At 39.0% G+C, this 25,627-nt stretch overlaps 2 protein-coding genes across 2 annotated transcripts; both read right to left on the bottom strand.

Annotated features, from left to right (window-relative positions):
* Window positions 1-3,514: 3,514 nt before the first annotated feature.
* LOC137136975 (zinc finger protein 664-like) lies at window positions 3,515-8,078 on the bottom strand. The gene is made up of 2 exons (XM_067522798.1): window positions 7,640-8,078; window positions 3,515-5,510 (listed from the first exon to the last, which is right to left on the bottom strand). The coding sequence occupies exons 1-2, from the start codon at window positions 7,967-7,969 to the stop codon at window positions 4,725-4,727; spliced, it is 1,116 nt and encodes a 371-aa protein (XP_067378899.1). The 5' UTR covers window positions 7,970-8,078; the 3' UTR covers window positions 3,515-4,724.
* A 2,936-nt stretch (window positions 8,079-11,014) lies between these two features.
* LOC137138038 (transmembrane protease serine 9-like) lies at window positions 11,015-20,136 on the bottom strand. The gene is made up of 14 exons (XM_067524942.1): window positions 20,082-20,136; window positions 19,388-19,408; window positions 18,971-19,133; window positions 17,728-17,999; window positions 15,801-15,980; window positions 15,521-15,769; window positions 14,689-14,893; window positions 13,856-14,124; window positions 13,627-13,772; window positions 13,246-13,546; window positions 12,384-12,555; window positions 11,804-12,057; window positions 11,589-11,683; window positions 11,015-11,305 (listed from the first exon to the last, which is right to left on the bottom strand). The coding sequence occupies exons 1-14, from the start codon at window positions 20,134-20,136 to the stop codon at window positions 11,015-11,017; spliced, it is 2,673 nt and encodes an 890-aa protein (XP_067381043.1).
* Window positions 20,137-25,627: the final 5,491 nt, after the last annotated feature.

The following is a 25,627-nucleotide window of genomic DNA, read 5'->3' as shown; positions in this document are numbered from 1 at the left end:
AATCGTTTTTTTAAACGTCTTTATTAGGGGGCGGGGGGCTACTGGTTTTTCTTTTGTGAATAATCACTGAGACCGTTGAGATATAGGGATCAGATTTATATATTTAAAACTAACAATGCAATAACTATAATGTATTTTATTGATTTATTATTTATTTATTTATTTCTCTGATGTTCTTTAATCTAACACCTCAACATCTCTCTCTCTCTCTCTCTCTCTCTCTCTCTCTCTCTCTCTCTTCATTCACTCTCTATGTCACTCAACCACTGCTCTTCCTCTGTGAACTGGATGGTTCGTTTAGGAACAGACAGATGGCAACAGACAAATCAAACAAAAATTACAGCAACTAAGTTGCCCTACAAGCTTGGTTTTCGGTGTGGACGTAAAGGGGACTGGATGTAGGACAGGCAGTGAAACTTGTCTACAATATCAACAAACATGGTTTTCCAGCAGGACTTGGATCGCTCAGTTCCTACCCACAAGCCCTTCAATACAATGAAGTTGTTCATGAGACCAAACAATGAGCAGAAATAATCAACACACATTATTAAACGCTTTCTATGCCAAATTCCACCTGTTTTCATTGATGTTTAAATGTGTAAGTGACTAAAGTTTGTCTTTTTTCTGATCACTGAAAAAAAAAACACATTAACATAAAATACATAAATATGTATTATGTATAAAATGTATTGGCTCTTGATTGCTGTGCGTCCTCACCACATTTCCAGCTCTTTGGACATTTTCTCAGTGGTTGTATCAGTGTTTTATTATTGAAATGACAGAGCTGGTAGTGACACTGTTACTGCCACTGTGTGATGGTCCAACGTGAGCAGTTTAGAAAGAAAACAGAAAGAAGCCTCAGATCATAAATCAGCTTCATTTATGCCTGTTACCATGAACTATTAGCAAACAGGGCAGTACTGGTAAACTCAGAGGAACATGGAGAAAAAGTCAAATACTTTTAAATGTAATGCTTTAAGTAAAATATAAATCATGTACCTACTTAAATAAAAATGTCAGTGGTTACTTATACTTTTACTAGAGTACGTTTTGTTTTTGTATTTCTTACTAAATACAGACTGAGTATTTCATCCACCACTGAAAGTCTCAACACAAGCAGTGCATCGAGACCAGGAGAAGAGTTGCATAAGCCCCCCAGACCTGCCAAGACTGCCAACAATGGCAGTTAGGTCTCTGGACCTGCAGTCAATTAAGCTCTACAAGAAGACAACCATTGTTTAACCAGCCTCAATCTCTAAACACCAAGCAGGTTGTGAGTTGAACAATAGTTAAAACAGCAAAAAAATATTTATACCTACTGTTAACCAGTGTGACTCTATTAGTATCTGTAGCTTCAGGCCTATGCAGGTGCTAGTGAGGACGCAGCAGTAGAAACATTGGGATGAAGGTAGTGAACAGCTTTACGAATTCCTTCACCTCAGCTCAAGTCAGAAACCTGTTCTGTTCAACCTCAGGCAGGCTCGTATAGACCACTTTTATGTGAGGGCTGACCTGGACTGGAGCTGCCAGGGTAAAAAACATCAAGTAAAACAAGAAACAAACTCAATATAAAATACTACTAAATTAAAATGTTCACAACAAAACAGTTCAGGAACAGGAGTTATAGTGGAAGTGCAGTGACAAGACAAAAACTTATATACCAATATACCTACTAACTTCTAATATACTGTGTATTTATCCACCCATTTTGTCATTTGTAGTTGTGGTCGGCCAAATAATTGGACCAATTGTTGACATTTGTAATCAAACAGGATTGGCTGCTGTCACACTGGCCATTTAACAAGTCTGCAAACACATCTGCAGCCTGCACTGCATCTAAAAATGATGCAGGAAAATTTGTTTTTAAATGGGCACAGTTACTCTTTTTTATTGTAAATGCATAATGAGTTAAATCTTTATTATTATATTAGCTTTACCCAAAATCTCTCACCTACCATTGTATTAATCACAGTTGCTTATTGCTTATTGTTAATTACTATGAAAACGCCAAAGGTGAAATTAATTAGATTTTACTCATTTGTCAGTTTATTGGGGACACCTACAGCTAAAAGTAAGCTAGTTAAATCCAACAGTCCTACAATGAATCCTCACTTCATGAAGTGCTCCTGAACTGTTCCATGCAGAGAGGTGTCTCAGTAGCTTCACTGATACACATGTGGTAAAATGAATAACATCTCCTGTTAATATTACACAGCACAGCACTTTCTCAATTTAGTTTGCTCCTAGGAGCCATCTTGCTGTTATACTTCAGGACATTTTGGGTTTTATCCAAGACAGTGGCTTTGACTCTCACAGGCCACGTCTACTCTCTCTCTCCGGTGGCTGTGTGGTCTCTGCTTGTTGGAATTAGAGTGGAAGCCAAGAAACAAGTGAATTACAGAAAAACAGTGAATTAGAAGAGTTGATTAGATTCCAAGGTTAATTGAAAACTAGGAATTATCACCCATGCTGAAAGAGAAGTAAACACCATTACAGTTAATGAAATAGGGCTCTGGGTGGTTTCTTTGCATAGTAGAGTTTTAACATATATGTATAGAAAGACAATTGTCTTTACCGACATTGGTTCCTGAGTCCATGCAGTGATTTTAACTAAAGAATTGTGCCTGTTTTTAATGCAGTGACCCTTAAGGGCCTGAAGACCACAGCCCTTCAATATTATTTTTGCCCTTCCTCTTGCCTAGATTTGAATACTGTGAATGTTTTTATTATATTATGTACATATACTTTTTCTTTGCTATTTTACATAAAGAAAAGACCTTAAACATTTGTTCACACAGCAATGAACTTTTGGTCCTTTCTAACAGGTCATATATAAAGTGATGTGTAACACTGTATATTTTTAATCTTTTTGTTGGAATTGTAAAATTTCTTTCATTGGTCATCTGTTTATTTTAAACTGAACTGGCTGGACATAACAATAAAATTGTACTTTTTGGCCTAAATCCAAAATGTTATATGTGGCTGAAACCTAACACTGAACATAACCCTGAACACACCACCCCCACTGTGAAACATGGTGGTGGCAGCATCATGTTGCTGGGATGCTTTTCTTCAGCAGTGACGGGGAAGCTGGTCAGAGTTGATGGGAAGATGGATGGAACCAAATACAGGACAATCTTAAAAGAAAACCTGTTAAGACACTGCAAAAGACTGGAGACTGAGCAGGAGGTTCACCTTCCATCAGGACAACGACCCTAAACATACAGCCAGAGCTACAATGGTTTAGATCAAAGCATATTCATGTGTTAGAATGACCCAGTCAAAGTGCAGACCTAAATCCAACTGCAAATCTGGGGCAAGACTTGAAAATCACTGTTCACAGACGTTCTCCACCCAATCTGACTGAGCTTGAGCTATTTTACAAAGAAGAATGGGCAAAGATTTCAGTCTGTAGATGTGCAAAGCTGGTAGAGACAAACCCCAAAGACTTGCAGCTGTAATTCCAGCAAAAGGTGGTTTTACAAAGTATTGACTCAAGGGGTGTGAATACAAATGCATGTCACACTTTTCAGATATTTATTTGTAAAACATTTTGAAAACCATTTATCATTTTCCTTTCACTTCACAATTCTATAACAACTGTGTTGGTCTGTCACCTAAAATCTCAAAAAAATACATTTACATTTGTGGCTGTAATGTGACAAAATGTGGAAAATTTCAAGGGGTACAAATACTTTTGCAATCCACTGTTCTTACAGGAGATGTAAAAAGCTGCAAAAAAATCTAAGTATCGTGATTTCAATATGCAAATACAACATCCACATTTTATAGTCAAAGAAAATATCACAGTTTGGAAATAAATATAATTTCGAATTCTGTTCACATTTTTTGAAAACTTCTCAGACAACAAACAGGTTTTCAAGCCATCTCGTCTTTTTCACTACATTTTATGTGTAAACATGTGAATAAAGACATGTAAAAGTCTACAAAAATCATCATGTCTTCAAATGCTTTGTGTCAATGTGAATGAGTTACTCACTCATATTTGAAGAACTGTGTGTATTGGATGTACATTAGATTTTGAAGAATCATTCAAGTTGAAAATCAAAACTAAATGACAACTGTGAATGGAAACCAAAATAATCAACCGTCATGCAGCTGTATTCAAAATTAAACCAAAAACAATGTGAGAAATTTAAATATTAGTCTCAGCCAAGTTGTGTGAATTTCATGACAGTAACTCATAATGTGACTGAAAAGTGTGTACGTCTCCTACACGGCCGTATGCATATTTTATATTCTGACAGTTTGGTCAGGAACACGCATACCAGTAACCTCGTGATCCTCCGTGCTCAAAGGAGCAGATACTGGTCCTCCGGCTGGGTAGTTGCCTTCTACATGCTGTTGAGACAGGTACTACCTCAAGCTACCGCTACCACATGAAAACCACCCCCTTTTTGGTGGTTGTCTTGCTTTGCCTCTGTATTGTACCTGTTCTCAGTTTTATTTGCATCAAAGCAGGGGAAACTGATTCACAACACTTGTGATTCCTAAAGACACATTGATATTTCTGAAGTTTAACTGACTTGGTGTTATACTGTGACGATTAGGTATTTAGTTTTTGAGTGTATTAAATATTTGTACATATAAAAGATATATTTATATTTTACAGAAGATATCTGTATATGTACAGATATACACTGTACATAAATTAGTCAAACTTATTCAAACGTATTCAAACATCAAACACAGTGGTGACAACTTTAATTTGTCTTCAGTGAGAATGTGTTGGTGGTATGTGAAGGTCCTGTAAGCCTTGGAAGCTTCCCCACCTTGGTCACACTTTTACGGTTCTCTCCTGTGTGAATGCGCTGGTGTGTTTTTAGTTGACCTTGTTGAGAGAAACATTTTCCACACAGATCACAGCAATATGGTTTCTCCCCCGTGTGAACACGCTGGTGGACATGGAGTTGAGCTAATCTAGTGAAAGCTTTCTCACACTGAACGCAGATGTACGGCCGCTCTCCAGTGTGAACACGCTGGTGAGTCTTTAGGTTACTGAGCTGAGAGAATGTTTTTCCACACTGATCACACCAGTATGGTTTCTCTCCAGTGTGAACACGCTGGTGAATGTTCAGGTCACTTGATGTGATGAAAGCTTTCTCACACTGATCACAGCTGTAAGGCCGTTCTCCAGAATGAACAAGTTGATGGCTTTTTAGACAGCTCAATGCAGCAAAGGTTTTCTCACAAAGGTCACAATTGTATGGCCTCTCTCCAGTATGTACACGTTTATGGATTTTTAATTTACCTAATCTTGTGTAAGCAGCCCCACATTGGTCACAGCTGTATGGTTTTTCACCAGTGTGAATGCGTCGGTGGAATTTTAGACCATCAATTGTTTTGACTGCTTTCCCACATTCATCGCAGCTGTAAGGTTTCTCTCCAGTATGAACTCGCTCGTGGATTTTGACTTCTGATGGTCTGGTGAAGGCTTTGTTACATTGCTGACAGTGGTGACGCTTGACTCTCTTTGTTGCTTTCTGTTTCTAAAGTGACATAAACAGAAAGAAAGAGATAGTATTAGAGCTCTTGGTGGTGCAAGCTGTAAAATCTACCAATTTCAGTTCTCATCACATCAGACAAAACAGCACTACGTTAAATAATGAAATCGACCTAAGGTTCCCACAGTATTTAGTTAAGATTATCCCTGAGTCTGACAAAATGTTTATACCAGAAATGACAAAAATGGTTATGGTGGAGGTTGGTCCCCTTGAGACCACGTCCAAATTAAACCAGGCAAATCTTTGAGTCACTTTTGTCTTTACAATTTGGCCCCACCCACACTGCAACTGCAGTTTCCATCATCTAAAATGGAGCTTTTCCAAAGGGACTTTTGGAGTGTGTAAGTTTGAAATTGATTGCCCTGCATTGTGGTGTGTACAGGTAAGACAGAGTTTTATTATAAATGCTGTTGTGTAGGTATTCAAACAGGTTCAGGCAGTATCGTGGCATTTCACTCATAACAAAGTGGGACTTTATGTTAAGGCAAAGTGAACAATGACCTGATGCCCCCAAAACCAGAAATGTACTATGTTATGATACAACACATAACTCCCCTTTTTTCATATACTGTACATTTATATCCTGCCCATTTATCACCTATTCTAACATACTATCTGCATAATAAAGGTAGATTAGAGACTGGCACCTGACATTTCATATCCCCTTAGCTGCGTGAGACCTGACCTCCTGTTGCCCTGGGCAGCACAAGTCATATTCCATAAACTAAAACAACTTCAATGTGTCTGCATTTTCTTATATTTTCCCTGTGCTCTGTAAAACCACCACATTTACAACATGCCCCAAATAAGACATCGTATAAAGTATTTTTTCACTCTAATCTGTGGCACTGAGCCACACAGAAATTTGAAAATAGAATTTTTTTAATCTGAGTGGCAACAGGAAATGCTTGACTGGCAGTGTCTTTACTGGACTTGAAAGACGGGAGACTGTCAACAGTTATTTACTCCAAAGTGGATGTTTACTGTATCTAACTTATGTTGGTTACAACACCAACTTGTCTAACCAAAGCAGTTATGGACACTGTGATGTACTGCATAACGTGGAAATTATCCACAGTATTATTCATACTGTGAATATTTTGGACAGAAAAAGATTTAAGAAAATACATCAGGCTGTCAGACTGTATGATATTATTAATTGCTGTTTCTTGTAAAGGTTTTTCTCAACACAGATCAAAAGATATTAGGTCCCATATAATGTTGTATAATGAGTTAAAACAACTGGTGTTGGATATTCATAAAGTTTTTGATTAGTAAGTGCTGTATAATTCTTAGATTAGTTTGAAAATGTCTCAAAATCCTAAGCTAAAAACCACAAAAGTCCAAGCCCAACTTTTTGTGTAAGTAGTCTAAAAAATACAAACTACAAACAAACTTAAAGAAGAAAAATAAATTATCTTAGTTTAAGTCAAGGACTTACAACAGTGGATTAGCACACAAATATACACAATAAAAATTGTTGAAATGGCTTGTGCTAGTAGTCTATGAGTTACTTACATAAATCTATTGTGTTAGATTGTGCTAGAAGAAGCTGCTTTTAAACTTCGTCACATGGTGCAACATTTTGCAGAACATCATAGAGTCAGAGTCTGTGGAGGATGGGACTATGTTAACTAATCTAAACTAAACATATCCAGGTTTGAATGAGGAGATAAGATTATATTCCATAATAATAGGAACATTCACAGTCATTCAGGAATACGTGGGTTGTGATAATAAAATCTGGAATATCATTGTTGTTTTATTGTGTTCTTCATTGTTATTTCAGATGTCTCTGTTTCCATCTGTTCAGTGTTTCAACCAAAAAGGCTTCTAATATTGCACCACTCTCTAGCTTTTTAGCCTGTTTACTCATCTAATGTTCATGATCAAAAGCGCCTCAAAGTTTTTGGAATTTACTGGAAAGTGACGCACTGAGCCTTTATTTTGAAAACCGGATGTACCGCATTCTTCCGGCCCCTTTGAGGTGGATTTATTTATTTGTCAAAGACTTTGTTGCATTGACTGTCACGGTTCATCAAACGTGGTTCGTCGTAACCTCAAGTCCGAGACGTGTTTCACAGCCCTGTTAATATGATAGTTCAGAAACTGACCTGTTGATCTGTGGGTCCAGCGAGGTCGTTGCTCCGGTAGTCCGGGTCCTGGTTCTGCTCCTGTACCCTGATGTTGTAATGGTTCTGGTAGATGAAATCCGGGTCCTGGTCCTCGTCCTTTATAACGATTTTGTAGTAATCCCCCTCGCTGAAATCCGGGTCTTGGTTTTCTTCTTTTATTCCACTCTTGTGTTGGTCCTGTTCGACACAATCCGAGCCCTCGCTCTCCTCCTTTATTACGATTTTATAGTATTTCTGGTCGATGAAATCCAGGTCCAGGTTCTCCTCCTTTATTCCGCTCTTGCTTTGGTCCTGGTTCTCCTCTGTCATACCGCTCGTGGACTGGCCTTGGTTTCTGAGAAAATAATCCAGATCCCGATTCTCCTGTCGGTCCCCGCCACGCAGTATGGAAAATGTCACCCACGTGTTCTCGCGATAACGGACGCTCGCCTGAGGTGAACCGATCCAGAGTGATAAGAGACAGACTGACTTGATTAAAAATAAAAGATAAATCTGTGGATTAAACGAAGATCTAAGAAGCAGGTGCATGGAAAATTACGTCCTCAATGTTTAGTTTGAACGTGAGAAAAAATCTGAGCTACTTTTATTCAAATTATTATTGTTGTTATTAGTATTATTGTTTTGTTGTTGTTGATGTTGTGTTTAACATAAAGTTACACACTCTGATCTGTTTTGCTAATCAGACTCTACAGATCTATACGAGCAGAATGGGAAGTACAGGTGATGTTCATTTCAGAGTCAACTCGTGTTCTTTTTTATCTTTGTCCTAAACGACACACAGCTATGACACAATGTGGAAAACAAATAACGTGATAAAAAAATTAAGGAGGTTCACAGGAAAACTGAAGATTGAAGAGTTAGATTTAAACCAGGTTGGACACATCACCAACATTTTATAGAAACGTGTTGTGTCTCAGATCAGATGAGAGCCAGTCTTTTTTTTTTTTTTAAATAAAAAGCAGGATAGTTCAGGAGAATGCAGGTGCACGATGAATTATTGTGCCTAAAATATTTCAAAAAGGGGAGTCAGTGAATCATGAGGCTGGTTCCAGGGAGCAGCCTGAACTGCACGGAGCTGTGCACGACTTTTAAAAATCTTTACTCGGCTCCTTCAGGTGTGAAGTCTCAGTTTCAACCCCCCTTTTTTAAAATAGCTGTCCTCCCAACTTTGACATGATTATTTATTCACTTTTCCTGTCGCTATTATTTACACATTCTCAAAAAGGGATTAAAAATATGTTTATTCATGAATATCTTAAACCACTTTCTATGTGTTTACATGCTTATGTTACTGTAACTTTATGTGCAGCACATCTGTCTTCATCCGTCAGTCTGAAAGCTTCTCCACTTTTGGGCAGTACCACTGGTGGAAAGTCCCAAACCTTTTCTCAGGATTGTGGTTTACTATGCTAAGTCGCTATCAATGCTGCCATCTCAGTAATGTGACTTTATTCCTGGACACACCATTCACCAGTCATTTCTCACGACCAACTCAACACGTTGATTTCTCATAATACATTCATTTAATATATGTTCACATTTTAGCATATGAATCCATTCTGTGTCCGTCATCAAATCATCAAGACATCAACCTTCAGTCTACAGAAGGTCTGGGATCTTTGGAGCCAAACCCCCATCATATAAATGAAACACACTTCAAATGAAATTTCCTCTTTTAATAGTTCTTTTATTTGAGTTATTGTTGGAAAGCTCAGCATTACCCTCTGGTGGACAGAACTAATAATAACACCCATGTATATTATTAATAACACCCAGTTATTATTTTCGGATATAATTGGCAGGACGTATTAGCCTCAATCTCGCAGTATCACAGTGAATTTAGATCATGGTTATTGTTGCTTGTTGTTAAGAACATGTACATTAGTAATTTGTTATTGTTGTCTATAACTAGAAGTGTTTGAATTTATAAAGCTTGAATCCTAAGTTCAGTTGCTGATAGTTGCTGAATTACGATGGTTTAGGGTTAAAAATTCATCCACCACATGCACTTGTATAGAAATTTCTCTATGCAACACTCATGGCCAACCCTTCCACCCCATTTAAGGCTGAGCTGGAACTGAAAATAAACAATATTAACGACATCCCTTCTCAAGAGCCTGATTCTTTGATGGGAATCTGTGACCATACTGGCTACCAGTCAACCAGCATAGCTCAATGCAGAGCAGCTACTGAACTCTGCAATAGTTTTGAAAATAAAGGTTTGTGAACAGAGGCTTAATACTTTGTTATATTACAGACAGTTACAGTGTAGGTAAATTAAATTATGATTTTATGTTGTCACAAAACAATGAAACGGTCTGGGTACTGTTAGTTAAATGTCCTATTAAGGAAAAAGTGTCGAGGTTTAGCATTAATGGTCCCATTTGCAAAACAGTGAGAGGCAGTGTTGTAATGACAAGCAATTTATTGAAGATGAATAAGAAACAAATAAGGTAAAGCAAAAACCAATGTTAACAAAACCAAAACCTGAACAGGGAAGGGGGGAAACTTGGGAAACTAATCATGAGCAAGGCTTAGTGAACTAGAGAAGCTAAAAATGAGCAGCTGAAGACAAGGACATAAAAAGGAGTGGAACAAACTGACAGTCCTGAAGGCAGAAGAAGACCTGAAGGGTTATGTGTCTAGATCGAGAGAGTGGATACAAGGTTCTGAAAAGGACTCAAAGAATTGGATGTGCTGAGACCTGACGTGCAACTGAAATCAGGTGTGTGTGGAGACTACCTGTCCACAGACTACCTGAGACTACAGAGCAATGAATAGGGTGCAGCCAGGTGTGCGTGAGGCAGACTGATGCTGTGTATGTGCGAACAGAGAACAGAGGGAGTGAGAAAACAAAATGAACACAACAGTGAGCATCATGGCACAAAGTCTGTTCAAAGAACATTCAGAAAGCTAAAATACGCAATTGAAGCAAATCCTAGCAATTCACTCTGCTGAAACCCCAAGCTCTACCTGGCCCCTCAGGTATTAATCATTATCAAATTACAATAAATGAGAATGGTCCAAAGTCAAGCAGAAATCATTGAACTTGTTTGATTGGTTAGAAGGATGAGCCTCACTCAAAAACTGTTCTGTTGTATAATGTACGTTATTTTTGATTTAGTTTAAATTTTTATTTCTTTTTTTTAATTAATTGTTTTGGTTTTGGTTTGAGTTTGCATTGATATAGCTGTGCTCTAGAAAAAGAATCAATGATGGATGGTTTAGACTGTAGTCCAGCTTCAAGGCCAAACATGGTTTAAACAGAGTCTAAGATTATTGCTTCACATCTAATTCATTCAGTGGGTCTGTCAAATTATGTAAACCACTATCTGCAAGTAGATTTGGAGGTTTCTAAAAGAAATAGAGACACGTGGGGAACACAGAGAGGAGGAGGACGAAGAAGCAAAAAGGGTTCTGAGCAGAAGCTGCCCTGCTTGTGGTTGGGGGGGTGTTGGTGCTGTTGTTGGTGGGGGTTGGAGGTACAAATGTCCCCAGTGTTGGAAGCAGGACCGTCTGAAAATGTCCCACTCTGCTGAAAACCATCATATCTGCTTGTCCTTGAGAAGTAGAGTCAACTGTTAACACTGCTGCCTGGAACCAAGAGCCATTCTGCCTACACATCAATGGACCTCCACAAAGCCCCTGAAATAACAGGAAAGACTGAAATGTTTATGTCCATTGTCCATTTATCTTAGTAATAACTTTGTGCTGATTTTAACATCACTTCTCAACCAATGGCAGCTAGGATTGGCTCCAGCACCCCTACGACCCCAAACATGACAAACAGTTTGGATAATAGATGGATAATTATAACCCTAATTCCTAAACTTTTTGAGGTCCACTTCAAAGACCAACAAAAGGCTTAATAAAATACAAACACATAACAACACATTGTGAGAACAAAAACTTTAATCTGATTAGTCACCTGCTCCAGTTTAAAAGCTTCTGTACAAATGCTGTGATTCAATGTGTTCCCACAGTTTACCACCGAGATCTGGATCTCCTGCAGAACTTGTTCCACTAAAGTGGGGAAAATCAGAAAGCCATAACCAGATGGTATTTAGCTTTATGTTTATAGGAAAGAGATGAAATGATGCAGACAGTTAACATTACTGTGTCAGACTAGTGTCAGGGACTCACCCCCTCCTGCCCCGGAGCTCCAGCCTGCAGCCCAGCACTTTGAGCCCACACTGAAGGTTCGTCCAGTGTCCACACAGATGGGCTGGATGTAGTTGGACAGGGGGGCGGGGGTCACTAGATGTAGCACTGCTTCTTTAGACCCAGTGTGGTTGCTCAGAGTGATGTCTGTGACATTCAGTGTCACCTCAAAGGGGTTGGAGCCGTTCTGTTTCTGACGACCCAGGACCACGGTCCAATCAGATGCTGTGGCTGAACTGAGGTAGATAACATGAGCTAAATTAGCACTAAAGGGAACTCAGCACTTTAAAACAAGTGATCGGAGTCTTTACAGATTTGGCTTTTTGGACTGTTTATCTATCCAACTTTCTACCGATAAATAAAGGATAAATCCATATTTTCTTATTGTCAGCAGGCAAACCAACAATATGTTAGTCAGCTCTATTCAGTACTTTCTGGATTCTGTATCCTGCTCACCAGATGCTGGTAAAAATTATTTCCTAAACCAGCTGTAGTGACTGTGTAAGACTAGGGTGGCTAGCAACAACATTTAGGGTCGAAAACATGACTCCAGGTGTCTCACGTTGAGAAACAGTTGCCGGTGCTCAGTACAGAATCCATGGCCACCAGAGTCCCACCACACACATGACTTCCATCCTTCTGCAGGCTCACCATCCACGGCCACTCACCAGCTGTAGCCACTGAGCTTCCTCCCAGAATACGAGAATTCAGTGGGGCCTGGCCACAAACCACAGCTGGAGAGAAAAAGGGCATGAAGATATTAATAAAGATAAATTAACAAATATACCAAAAACATCCGGCTGAATGTTGAGATTTTTGTATTTGATCCAGAGCAGTTATAAAAGTCTTCATATGTTTTCATATGCACTGCATGTAGACAGACATCTTTGGTACCTCTCCATGAAAAACAAACTAAGCCACAATTTTCTCTCAAATAGCTTGAAACTGAGAAAAGTAATAAAATAAAATTAAATTAAGAAATATAAAAATCTGACATTGTTTTTCATTCAACAGGATGTTTTTACAATATAATAAATCAAAATAGCCTGGACCGATTTATTAGAAAAGATCAAAAAAAAATTCAGATACAAGGATATTTCAAATTGTTTCCTGCAATTGTGCATCTCATGACTCAAGTTGTTTGGATTGTTGTAGTAATTAAACTATTTTGTTTAATTAACAATCCAAAGCAATGTGTTATTATAATTGTCAGTTTTAAGTTATTTCAGAGATGGATAGATACACTTTACACATCACATTACACTTTACACATCTTTATTGTTCAGTATAACTATTGTGTAACTTTATTGAACAGTTATAACAAGATCATCAAGTAAATCTAGTTTGACACACTGATAAAAATATTTGCGCAATTACATTGTGGGTTAATCCATTCATGTCACCTTGACACAACAGAAACTCACGTTTGGTTGTGGTTGTGTGATAGATGGTGGTTGGTGGGGGGATAGTTGGAGGGAGGGTGGTTGGAGGAGGTGGCAGGCCTGGACACATGATGCTGAGGTCACTGTCGGGCCCATTGGATGTGAAGTTGAAAAATCCTGGTGGGTCACTGGTGATCTGGCTGATGATCCAGGACTGGTACTGGGACACTCTGGTAAAGACTCCGGGTAAATTAGGGTTACCACAACTACTTCTAGTACTCACAATTCCCCCCTGGATCCAGTGACTGTTCTGTTTGCTCAAAAGTGGACTCCCATCATCCCCCTTTAAGGATAGAAACATTCAGGAAAAAAGAATCTGCAAGAACTAAAACACCAACATCACATATATTTAAAAGTGATCACCTGACAGGACCCCTTCCCTTCAGCAGGTGCTCCAGCACACATCATGTTGTCTGTGATTGTTCCCACTCCATATTCACAGTTACACTGTCTGTTCCCCACAATTGGAACTTCAACCTCCTTTAAGTTGTATGGGGCAGGAAGGTTCTCTAAAGAGTCAGTTAATTAAATCTGCTTTAAAAGAAGTTTAGTTTAGTTTTCAACCACTGACATCATGCTTTCTTCAACTCACCTCCTCCACTTGCAACGTCACCCCACCCAATGACCCAGGTCCTGGTGCCACTGTAGTAGGTGCTGTCTGAGGCTGCCAGGCATACGGGTAGAACATAGTTGGTGAAAGTCACAGGTGAGGAGAGTTTTAGGATGGAGATGTCGTTATCACCAGTACTGGCCACATAGTTGGGATGGTTGATGATCTGTGTTACTGTCAGAAAGATCTCAGTGGGAACAACAATGAATATTCTGTAGCGTCCTAGAATGGCAATTACATTTATGTTGTTGCTGGAGGGAAAAACAGACAAAAAAGATATTAAAACACAGAGGTCTTTAATTGTGGGCCAGCTCTGTCAGTTAATTTCATTAATTTAATTAATAAAACTCTTTCAATGGAGGAAGAGATAATACATTTTAACAATGAAAGGAATGGTCAAAGCATTTCAACTGAGACAAAGAGAAAGAAACCATGAAAAGTATGTCCATCTGATAAACTTAGGTCTTACATTAACTCTGTTTAGCTACTCAATGCTTGAACAGTTCATCTGTGTAGGACTGCTTTTGCTGTTGAGCAGGAACATTCTTCCTAAAAAGAATTGTTCTTGCTGTGGCCCCAAAAATGACACTTCGAGAGCAGTGAGAGTTGAACCAAATCATTAAAATTATGGTCTGGAAACTGAACACTGAGCTGAACTCACCATGAGCTGTAGGTTCATTAATATGAATAATTCCTTTGATGTTTTATTTTGAAAAGTTCTGTTCATGAAAATATTGACTGTAGCCCATTCAACCAGGACATGTCTTTGCCCAATTTTATTTCACTCTTGCCACTATTGAATTGAAAGGACTCACCTTGGGAAGCAGTGAGCAGCAGACAGCACCCACTGATTGTTAATGAGGGATCCTTCACAGATGTAAGTGTTATTGATGTAAAGAGCAACCTGCCAGGGCCAGTTGCCTGCAGGGGCATCCTGTCCTCCAATAATCCTGGGGTTGATCGCAGTTTGGCCACACACTGAAGAAAGACAAAGAGCAAATACACACAGTGTGGGAAATACTGTAGCCACTGTATTTTTCTTGTGTACGCGTAGGATTATAAAGTGTTGGTTAAGGATTATGCTCAGAACTGGCCCGAGGTTTAAGTTATTAACCGATAGCTCAGGGCCGTGTGACTCACCACTGTTGTAATAATTGTTTACATTTGTCATTGATAAGTCAAAGAAATCTTAGTTTAGCTTCATACATAAAACAATTTTGCTAGTGAGGACATTTATCTAAACGTTTTTAGAAAAAAATTGGTCGGCAGATATTAAATAAACATTCTAAGACTATTTGCTTTACTACTTACTGTAGTTGTTCCAGTTAAATGATAAATTGTATTCGAACACAATGAGAATTCCAATTAATCAAAACTCTTTAAATGGCACTGTGCTATTATTTAATAGGTTATAAACAGGGCTTCGTTAGACAGGAACCTATCCATTTATAGGGTATGTTCACCCAAACTATCAATAAATAAAATCAAATTTAAATATATCATGTTTATATCAGTGTTACAGTATATTGACATTTAGATAAAGTTGCAGCATGATGATACTGATTTAACGTAGTTATTATTTGACAGGCCCTTTACGTTGAGCTGTGGGTTTGGCAGGGAGGGTCACAATTGGAGGAAGACTTGGACAAGTGACATTGAGGTCACTGTCTGTCCCATTTGACGTGAAGGTGACAAAGCCCAGCTGGTTGCTGTTGATGTGGCTCTCTATCCAGGACTGGTAGTGGGACACTCTGGTGAAGACTGCTGGTATTTGAGGCAGACCACAACCCAATACAAAATTGGTAATTCCTCCCTGGACCCAGCGACCGTTCTGTTTGCTCAGCAGTGGACCACCAGAGTCCCCCTTTAAGAAGAGAGACATTATGGAGAAAGAAAGTGCAGGAAATAATATCAGACATAATCCAATTAAGACAGATATGGACATACACAAAACAGATGTTACTGATCACCTGACATGTGCCCTTCCCTCCAGCACGTAACCCAGCACACATCAGGCTTTCTGGGATATTTACGAATCCAAAGTCACAGTTACACTGTCTGTTCCCCACGATTAGAACCTCAGCCTCCCTTAGGTTGTTTGACAGCACTAAAGAGCCACAAAGTCAGATTCATTCCTATGGACAGTGATACTGAAACATATTTGATACACACAGAAGTTTGTATCTATATGCACAACTGTATCTGCTGCATTCAACTTCTATTATTTTCTATTCACAATCACTCAGTTTCATTTTAGTTATACAGTATCCGCATAGAGTTTATAGAGACATATTGAATTCAGTACCACCTCTTTGTTCTCATCGTATTCATTCCTTGGATCCTCCTGTTCCAAAGAATGAGTGTTTAATGTTCTATGTGCCCTGTGTTTTATATCATATGTCACACCATGAAACCAGAAGAATGATATTTGAGTCCACTGTGTTACGTCAATAAAGCTTCTTGAATTTTGAGTCTCTTTTCACTGCAATGATGCACTTAATATAAGAACAATGCAGATTTTCTTTAAATCAAAATCATTCTTGCTGTTTCAGGCTTCCTATGGGTCACTCTGGTAAACACAACTTTATTAATCCCTCAGGGATTAATAAAGTTGATAAAGTACATTTTATAAAGGGATCTCTCTGATAGTCAAAAACGGAACACTACCAGGACAAGATTATCAACACCACAGAAACCGGGAAGCTGCTCTCCCTTTTTTTTTAAAGAAGCAGACAGAAAGGCCTGTTCAAGAGTAGATCATTGAGTGTTGATATGTTTTTATATTTGATGATACTCTGTTTCTCAAAGCCGCCAACCTTTGCAGAATTACTTTCTGGCCAAATGTAAAATTTGGTTGCAGCTTCATGAGGACAACCAACCAAAAGGACAAATCTCCCAACCTCTCCAGAGCTACCAGGGCGTCTGGGAACACTCAATCTCTCTAGTGGACCTAAAAGCCTTCAGAGACCCCAGCACCTCTGAAGAAACTAAACTCCATATTTAGGCTCTATAAAAGGCTGACATCCTAAGATTAACTGCAGTCCCATCCCTTAGCTTCAAGTAGCATGTTTATTCTGGAACCTTAATACCGTCAGGATCAACCCTTCAGCATTAGTATTAGGTTTGATCCTAGATTTTCTTCGGATCCTTGCCTTTCCATTTAATTTCCTGTGCTGAGCAACAGTTATCTGGAGAATGCCCAGCCTTTGATGTGTGACTGATAAAATCCTTTGATTTGGTTAATCAACAATTAATTAGCAATAAAAAAGCAAATATCTGTATAACTACTCTGGTACTAAAGTTAGCTACCAAACACTAAACATACATGGGATGGCTGCGATGCTTTCACAAGACTTGTTAAATGCTAGAAGATTTTGCACTAAATACTTGTCACTTTAGCTTGGACAACAAATCTAATGGGAACCTAACTTCAAGTCATGATGACGAATTGTTCATTTGGGTGTTTTAGCTTTAACAGAAGCCAATCAGAATATAGGATGAATGAGTCGGTTGACGATAGGGAGAACTTGTCAAATCCGATTTGGATCAGAGAACAGCACTAATGGCAGTAACACAAGTGAAATGTGCAAAAGATGAAGACTGCTAGCAACCAATGTACATTGATCAACTTAAAATGTTAAGAAAATTGTTTTTGCAAATGTCTTATAACACATCACGCGTGAATTTAAACATGCATACATTTGTGAAGAAAACAAAAAATAGGACATATTAGGATCAAGGTATCAGTACAAACAAGTTACCTTAAGGTGATTAAAGTTTTAGTTAAAATTTTTGTATGCTGCCACATTATAATCATGCTTTCATACAAAATGTAGTCCAGGTGCTTCACTAACCATCTCCAGCCTCAGTGAGGCCCCAGCCAGTGATCCAGACATTGGTTCCACTGTAGAAGGTGCTGTCTGAGGCCACCAGGCAGACAGGCCGAATGTAGTTGGTGAAATTTACTGGTGAGGAGAGTTTCAAGAGGGTGATGTCGTAAATCTTACTGGTTTTGTTGTAGCTGCGATGTTTGATGACCTGCGCGACACTCTTCCTTATCCCATTAGGATTTGATGATACTATACTCTGAATACCCAGAAACACTATTACTTTTGTTGGGTCCTCACTGAGATAAGAAGAAAAACAAAGCAGTTTAAAGAGCTGACATGGAGGGAACAAACTTTTTAAGAACATATGTATCAATAAATATTGCAATATAATATCATCTTCCAGTGTAGGTGGGGGTTGCATTTTTAGTTGAGATTATTTTCCACAGAGCAGACTTTTACTTTACTTAAAGATTATTTCTTAAAAGAAAAAAAAATCTGATTTGTGGATGTGCATTTGCAAAAATGACAAACTCTATGACAATGCTCCACAACCAATTAAATCCCAGTAACTTTAATTAAATTGTAATTATAATAAAATGTCTCAGATTAAAGTAGCTAGGTTAATCCAGTCATATCCTTCAAAGTAGGCTTTGTTCCACCCTGGACTGAATTGGCTTGTTAAGGTGGGAGCTAGGAACAGGGTGGAGTCATCTCGATGTAATGACTTCGACCCTAACTCCCTAAACCCTGAGATGGAAGTGGTTAGGTGTGTCTGGTTTCTCCAATGTAGAGCTCTGAGCACTCTTCACTGTACTGGACTGCAAACACTACGTTGCTCTTCTTGTGTTTAGGTGTTTGGTCTTAAGGATGGACAAGTCTTTGGCTCAGGATGTTGGTGGGTTTGAAGTGAACCGGTATGCAGTGTTTTCTGAAGATCCTTTCAAGCTTCTCCGACACTCCAGCCATGTGAAGAATCACCAGGTGTTTCCTTTGACTCAGTCTCTGCTCTGTCCATCGTCCTTCTGATCGATCTGGACGACATCTAGATGTCAATCCTCCTTCTTGACTATAATGGCTATAATGATAAATGCTTCCCAGCCCCTACAGCACATCCTAAATGCTCTGAGCAGCACAGTGAGGCTTGATGTTATTTGGTTAATCGTTCCAAGAACCCTCAGGTCTGTCCAGTAAACTGTAGAAGAGATTCTGTTTATACCTCCACATGATGGCATGTTGCTTTTTTCACAGATTTAACCTCAGTACTCACCTCTCGAAGCAGTGAGCAGCTGTCAGAACCCATTCATTATTAATGAGGGTTCCTCCACAGAAAGCTTTCCCATCTATGAACAGAGCAGCCTGCCAGGGCCAGCTGCCTGGAGAGACATCCTGTCCTCCGACAATCTTGGAGTTTAACATGGCCTTACCACACACTGAGGAGAGATTTTAAAAAACACAAAATGAGCAGCACTGTCCGCAGTGTGGCTTCTTACATGATAAACAGTTTTGCTGTGAGCGTGACACATTATCTCATCTCACAATTAGCTGATTTTTAAATGCTACACTGTTTCTACCTGTATTTACAATATGAAATTGTAAAAGTGTTTTGTCCAATAAATATCTAAACAATGTGTTTCAAAATCAATATGAGCAAATAAAGTTCACATACAAACAATCTCTGACTTACCATCCAGCTGTGAGTGAGACTCTGAAAAAGAAAAAATATTTCATCAAATCTGTATTTACCAATCTTTCTTGTTTTGTACATATGGGGAATCTGGACACTCCAGATTACCTCATTGCATTCTGTTCTTTATATATATATATATGAAAGTTAGTTAATTGCTTCTATTTTATTTCCTGCAAAAAGCCTGTGGCCTGTAAAGACACAATTCACACAAAAGTAAAATAAATCTAATAATCTAGATTAAGAATATGTGGGAAGTTGGTTGTGATGAACTGGTCAGCGTCATCTCTCAGCCGACTGCTAATTTACTTTGGCTTTGCTGAAGGATGCGTTTTGATACATGTTAGAATTTATTTTGATTGATTAAACCTTGGGTTAATGAAATATAAGCATGATGAAGTGTTCTGACATGCAAATACCACTCGGACAGAACTGAGCTCCCAGAATGCAAATGGAGTGGGGACATTTACGGACCCTGCCCCATCAGATCAGGTATTGTTCCCACAACCAATGGAACCAAACATTGCATTTTTTAAATTTATCACATTAAAAGTCTCAGTGTACCACATGCATGTCACGGGCTGCTTTCAAACAGCATAGCTGACAAAATATTCCCTGTTGTTTTCCCTTCACACAGCAGTAAGTAGATCTGAAACCTGATTGGTTCAGGTGTGGACAGTGAGGAGGTTCTTACCTGGCATCAGCAGAGTCAGCAGAGTCACCACACACATCACTTTGAAGAAAGCCATCGTTGAAGTCCCAAATCATCACATCATGCTCTGGTATAAATACTTTCCTATCTCTCTCCACCCTCTCCCAAAACCACCTCTCTCTGCTTTTCTGACAATGGACCATTCAAAACTTTTTAGTATTTGTATTTCTTATTGTTTCCCTAAACCCTGTCAGATTCCGCTTCTTTGACAACCAATACAACAACATTATGTGCTCGTATTTCTCTTTGTTTCCCTAAACCAAATCCAGTTTCAGATTGTTGAGTACACCACTCATTCTGAGATTTGATCATTTAATCATAACATTTTTAAAAAATGAAATAAATTATAATTAAAACTAGAACTCACAAGACTGTTTTTAACTGTTATTAACTGGTAATACCTTCATTGAAATAAACCAGACTAACCTAAATGTGTATATATTTTCTTCTAACATTACTGTTCCAAAACAATCATTATCATTATCATTACTTCTTCACACATTTGTAGACACGTGTCACATGTCTAGTTCTATTTGCTGTATATTACACTATTGCAAAGGCAAAACTTAGTTTTATGATATTTATTAATATTGCCATTTCTTCCTCAGAGCAATCAGAGAGACTAATGCAGGCTCTTAAATCCAGCAGACTGGACTATTGTAATGCTGTCTCCTCTCTGGTCGACCCAAATACCTCATAAACCAGTTACAGTTGATTCAGAGTCCTGACAGGAACCAGAAGGAGAGAACACATTACACCTGTTTTAAAGTCTTTACACTGGCTGCCTGTCAGCTTCTGTACTGATTTTAAAATTCTTCTCCTTGTTGTAAAAGCTCTTCATGGTCTTACACCAGCCAAGTTGTCTGACATGCTTCCAGTGTATGAACCAGTCTGTGCTCTCAGATTCTGTGGCTCTTTGAGTTGTTCTAAAATGCAGGAAAAAAACTTGTGGTGAGGCAGCTTTTAGTGTTAATGTTCTGAGCTGTTGGAACAGTTGGAGAATCTCAGAAAAACAAAAAAGCTTTTTAGCTTGGCTTTTGATTAAAAGTGCACTAATTATGTATTGCATTTCTTTACATATACATTATTTTATCTTTTACTGTCTTTGAATCTTTTTGCTTTTTTATGTTTTAGTCATAGCTGTGTTATTTGTTTTATTGATATTTTTATATAAATTCAATTTGTTTTATTGTGTTATAATTTTTCACCAATCATTTATTTATTTTTTGTCCTTTCAGCTTTTTCCTGTGAGTTCAGGGTCACCACAGCTGATCGTTTTTGTCTGCATGCTGATTTGGCACAGTTTTTACTGTGATGCCCTTCCTGATGCAACCATCTCCAATTTCTACCGGGCTTGGGACTAGCGCTGCATGGCTGGGCTGTTGGGGGTTCAATGTCTTGTCCAGGGACACTTTGACAATTGGAGGGGAAGAGAGGGGCACAAACCTCTGACCCTATGCTCGCTAGGCGGCCACTCTACCAACTGAAATTTTTTTTTTTCAATTTTTTTCACAACTCATTTTTCACTGATTATGTTTGTTTAATTTCATCTTTAATCTTTTATCTGTGTGCATTGGTCTCACTGTCCTACAGTCTCGTACTCTTATTGCCCTTATTGTGTGCATCTTGTTGTCAACTTCTGTAATATTATTATTTTCTGGGCCTTATTACCAGTATTTTAAATATTATCTTTTATTATCTTTGGTTAGTATCTTTTGGTTGCACTGTTTTGTGCAGAGGTCAGCGGACCCTGGGACACAGCCAATGAACACGATCACCCCAAAGGAAATTTCAGCAAGCACAAAGCAAAACAATTACAAAATAAAAACAATGACTAAAACTATCCAAAAATCCCAAAATGACAAAAAACTACAACAGAAACTTGACACAAACGCTTAAATAAGGCCTATAAATACTACCAAAAGACCCAAAACTACTAAAAAGAGGGTTGGAGGTCCCTTGTATTATTTTTGGTCATTTTTTTCTCTTTTCTCATTACACAGTCATTTGAACACATAGGAAATCTAAGCTGTGTTTACACGTATTGCCTCCCAGGTACACTCATAATCTCTGTGTTTATCACTTCCAAACAACAGTCTTATAGTTTGGCCCTCAGTTGAACTTTGTATAGAGGCTCAGGTTTCTGCACAGTGAAACCACACTGTTCACACCAGTGAGGTTTTTCTTCAGTGTGAACACATTGTCGGACATTGAGGCCAGTTTGCCTGGTGAATGTTTTCTTACATTGATCACAGCTGTATAGTTTTTCTCCATTGTGAAGTAGTTGGTGCATTTTTAAGCGACTTTGATAAGAAAATGTTTTATCCACGCTGATCACATTAATATAGTTTCCCTACATTGATGAACATTGAGGTCAACTGTTAGGTCAAAATTTCTTACACTTATCACAGCTGGATGGTCTTTTCTCCAGTATGACTTTTAATGTGTTGATGGGTTCTTAGCCAAAGTAATGTGGAGACACACAGTCATGCAGTCTTATGTACTGTACTCTGTCAGTGAGGTAATTGATGATAGATGTTGGTCCACACTTGCCACCTCCACCTTCCCCTGCAGCAGTGAGACAGGGCCTGATGCAGCAGGTAGATGACAGCCTCATCCAACCCAGTCCCAGGTTGATATGTGAACTGCAGCAGGTCCAGTCATGAGCTCACCTGGGAGTGGAGGTTGCTTTGATAGATCTGTGGTGATTCAGCTCACTAGGAAACAATGTTTTAGAAACTCAGAGAACACAGGAGGTCTTCCACTGGACCACGACCCTCTCCAGGCTGAGGTTCAGAGTAAATATGTACTGGACCACCTCACTGAGCTGTTCCACACACTCCCTGAGGAGCCTTGTTCTAACATGGTCTGGGCTTGTGGTCTTCTTAGTCTTGGTATGTCTTAAATCACTCCTGGGCCACAGTGAGGCAGAGGGGTATGTGTTTCAGTCCTCCCCACACATCACAGATGTGGTTCTACTCCGTGCGCATGGTCCATGCAGTTTTTTTCCTGTAGCTCTCATTGCAACTCCTGATTTTGTACTTCAGATCCCACTGCACTCTGCTCAGCTTCTCCCTGTCCCCTCAGAGGAAATCCATCTTTTTCTCATTCAGCAGGGCCTTGAGCTCAGGGCTCACCCAGGGCTGTGATACAGTGTGTAAGACTGTCAGTGTCCTCCCTGTGTGGGCTGCAGAGAATGTTCCAGTCCATGGTGTCTCTCAACAGTCTCTCAGTCTCTCAGCTGCACACACCTCCTCTGTCCAAATCCTCACTTCTCTAACCTGTGGTTACTGTTTTTGTACCACTGGAGTGTAATCAGGAAGTAAGTGAACAAGGTTGTCATCAGAGCAGCCAAGAGGGGGGCAGAGGTGTATGCATTCCTGACATTGGCAGTAAATCCAGAATTTCATTGTCCCTTGTGTGGCAGTTAACATACTGGGTGAAGTCAGGGAGGGTGGTGGAGAGAGGGAGGGACGCATGATTAAAGAGATGAGGACTAGGGACTGTGGGTGTTGTGCATGTGCTCAAATGTAGTATTTGCATCAGCTGAGGTAGAAATGTAAACTGTCACCACCAACACAAGTGAGAACTGTAATAACGATGAACACTGATTCCAAGTAGCTCAAAGTCCCTGCTACAGAGTTGTTCTTTAACAGTGATGTGCCCAAGGTTGCACCATCTGTTATTCACAAACACCACTAGGACCTCTGCGGTCCTTAGAGAGACCGCAGAGTCGGCTGTGTCCTGGTTCAGCCACCACTCAGTGAGACAAGATGTTTCTCCCCCTGTACTCCCACTGCAGCCTCATAAGTGCCATTAGCTTGTCTATGTTGTTGGTGAAAGAGGAGAAGTGTCCAATGATAACAGATGGTGATAACCTCTGTCTCCTCTTCTGATGCTTGATTCCAGCTCTGCAGCCTTTTCCTCTGTTTGTCTGCAGGAATCTCAGGCTTCCCCGCATTTCCAGCAATTCCAGCGTAGTTAAGAGCTAACAACTGATCTCGAATTTAAACAATAAAGCCATGGGTGAAGGGGTCCCCTGTGGCGAATCAAAAAGTTTGCAAAAACTATAAAACATCCGCAAAAGTGTTGAAGTTAGTGCCTCTAGTTGCACAACTCCATGAGGGATTGTTGAAAAGAAAGAACACACTCAACACAAAAATAAACAATTTAAAACCTAAAAAAGAACAAAGACAGAGCTGCTGGAACTAAGTCTACCCAGTGTAGGGATGGCGTCCCACACTGGACACAGATATAAGGACTTTTTTTTTTTAGAATGAGAGTTTCAGAATGCTTGAGTGAAATATGAGTGCTATGCTATGAGTTAAATCTGCCCCAAGTTGGTTGCAGAATATCAACGCATCTTAATATCTGACAGTTTGGTGATGGGTTCTTCATACTGCTTAAGGCAGTGATGTTCAAGTCTAACATAACTGATTCATCTCAGTTTCTAAAATGACAGAGAATGAAAGAAAGAAAGTTAATTAGATACTGTGGCGGCACGATCTGTTTAACATTAACTATAACATCACTAGTGTTGCAGGTCCTGGATGGAAAGATGAGCAACTAGATATAAATGTTCTGTTTAACAGGAGAAATGACGAGAAAAACACTTGTTGTCAGAGAGGTCGCAGGATTTATTGACTTCAACTTCTACATTCAACTTCAATTCAAACCCAATATTTAAATAAACTTTTTCACAACTGATTCAGGTTCTGGTAATTAGAGTAAGAGGGAGCGAGGCAACAAGGCAAAACTGATGTAGTTGTGAGTGGTTTGCATCACCTTCTGCAGAAAATATGAATTTGATTTTAGTTACATAAAAGAAAGGTATTTAAAATATGTTGACTAAAAAGACTTTGCATGATTCAAACAAACGAGTCAGCCTTTACAATGAACAGCTGGCTCACATTTTGTATGTTACTCTGTATTTAATAAAAGTGTAACCTAACATAAATTATAATAGTTCATAAAAAATATCTATGTTAGTTGTTTGTTTGGAGTTTTCCTTTTTTGTCACCTTCTGCAACAGTGACTAAATTAACTTATCTTGCCTGATGTTTACATAACAAGAGGAGATTCTCTTAATTGCGGCCTGTGACCTGAGAACATGCAGTAGAGTCTGCTGCTGTAGTTTGCTGAGAGTAGCTTAAAGTAAATCACTATGATTTAAAATACACATGTTTGATTTAGTTAAATGATGATCAGCTTTCCATCTTTTTCAGGGAAGGTCTTGCTCATTTCAGCAACACAATGCCAACCCACATTCTGCACGTATTCTATTAGCATAGCTCGACAGTAAGAGTCTGCAGTCCAGACATGTCACCCACCGAAAACCAAATGTTTTCGGTGGGTGACAGTGAGCAGCTGAAATATCAAATATCTAGGAAATATAGATATATATGGTAAATTGCCTTCCGAATCAAAGTACACTCAGTGTGCATTCACACATAGTTACAGATTGTCAGTGGCTTGTTGTGGTCTCCCCCAACAACAGTGTATAACTTAACATTTATATCTTAAATGAT

This window comes from Channa argus, chromosome 12 (genome assembly GCF_033026475.1).
Source record: "Channa argus isolate prfri chromosome 12, Channa argus male v1.0, whole genome shotgun sequence".
Lineage (NCBI taxonomy): Eukaryota > Metazoa > Chordata > Actinopteri > Anabantiformes > Channidae > Channa > Channa argus.
The sequence above is the reverse complement of the archived record's forward strand: the minus strand, read 5'-3'. Positions and strand labels throughout refer to the sequence as shown.

Coding starts and splice junctions, on each gene's coding strand:
- LOC137138038 (XM_067524942.1), bottom strand. CDS start 20,136: ATGGCTTTCTTCAAAGTGATGTGTGTGGTGACTCTGCTGACTCTGCTG. Junction 12,556..13,245: donor TCACACAACCACAACCAAAC/GTGAGTTTCTGT, acceptor TTTTCTCTCCAG/CTGTGGTTTGTGGCCAGGCC. Junction 11,306..11,588: donor AAGCTTTTAAACTGGAGCAG/GTGACTAATCAG, acceptor CTGTTATTTCAG/GGGCTTTGTGGAGGTCCATT.
- LOC137136975 (XM_067522798.1), bottom strand. CDS start 7,969: ATGACAGAGGAGAACCAGGACCAAAGCAAGAGCGGAATAAAGGAGGAG. Junction 5,511..7,639: donor CTGGACCCACAGATCAACAG/GTCAGTTTCTGA, acceptor ATGTCACTTTAG/AAACAGAAAGCAACAAAGAG.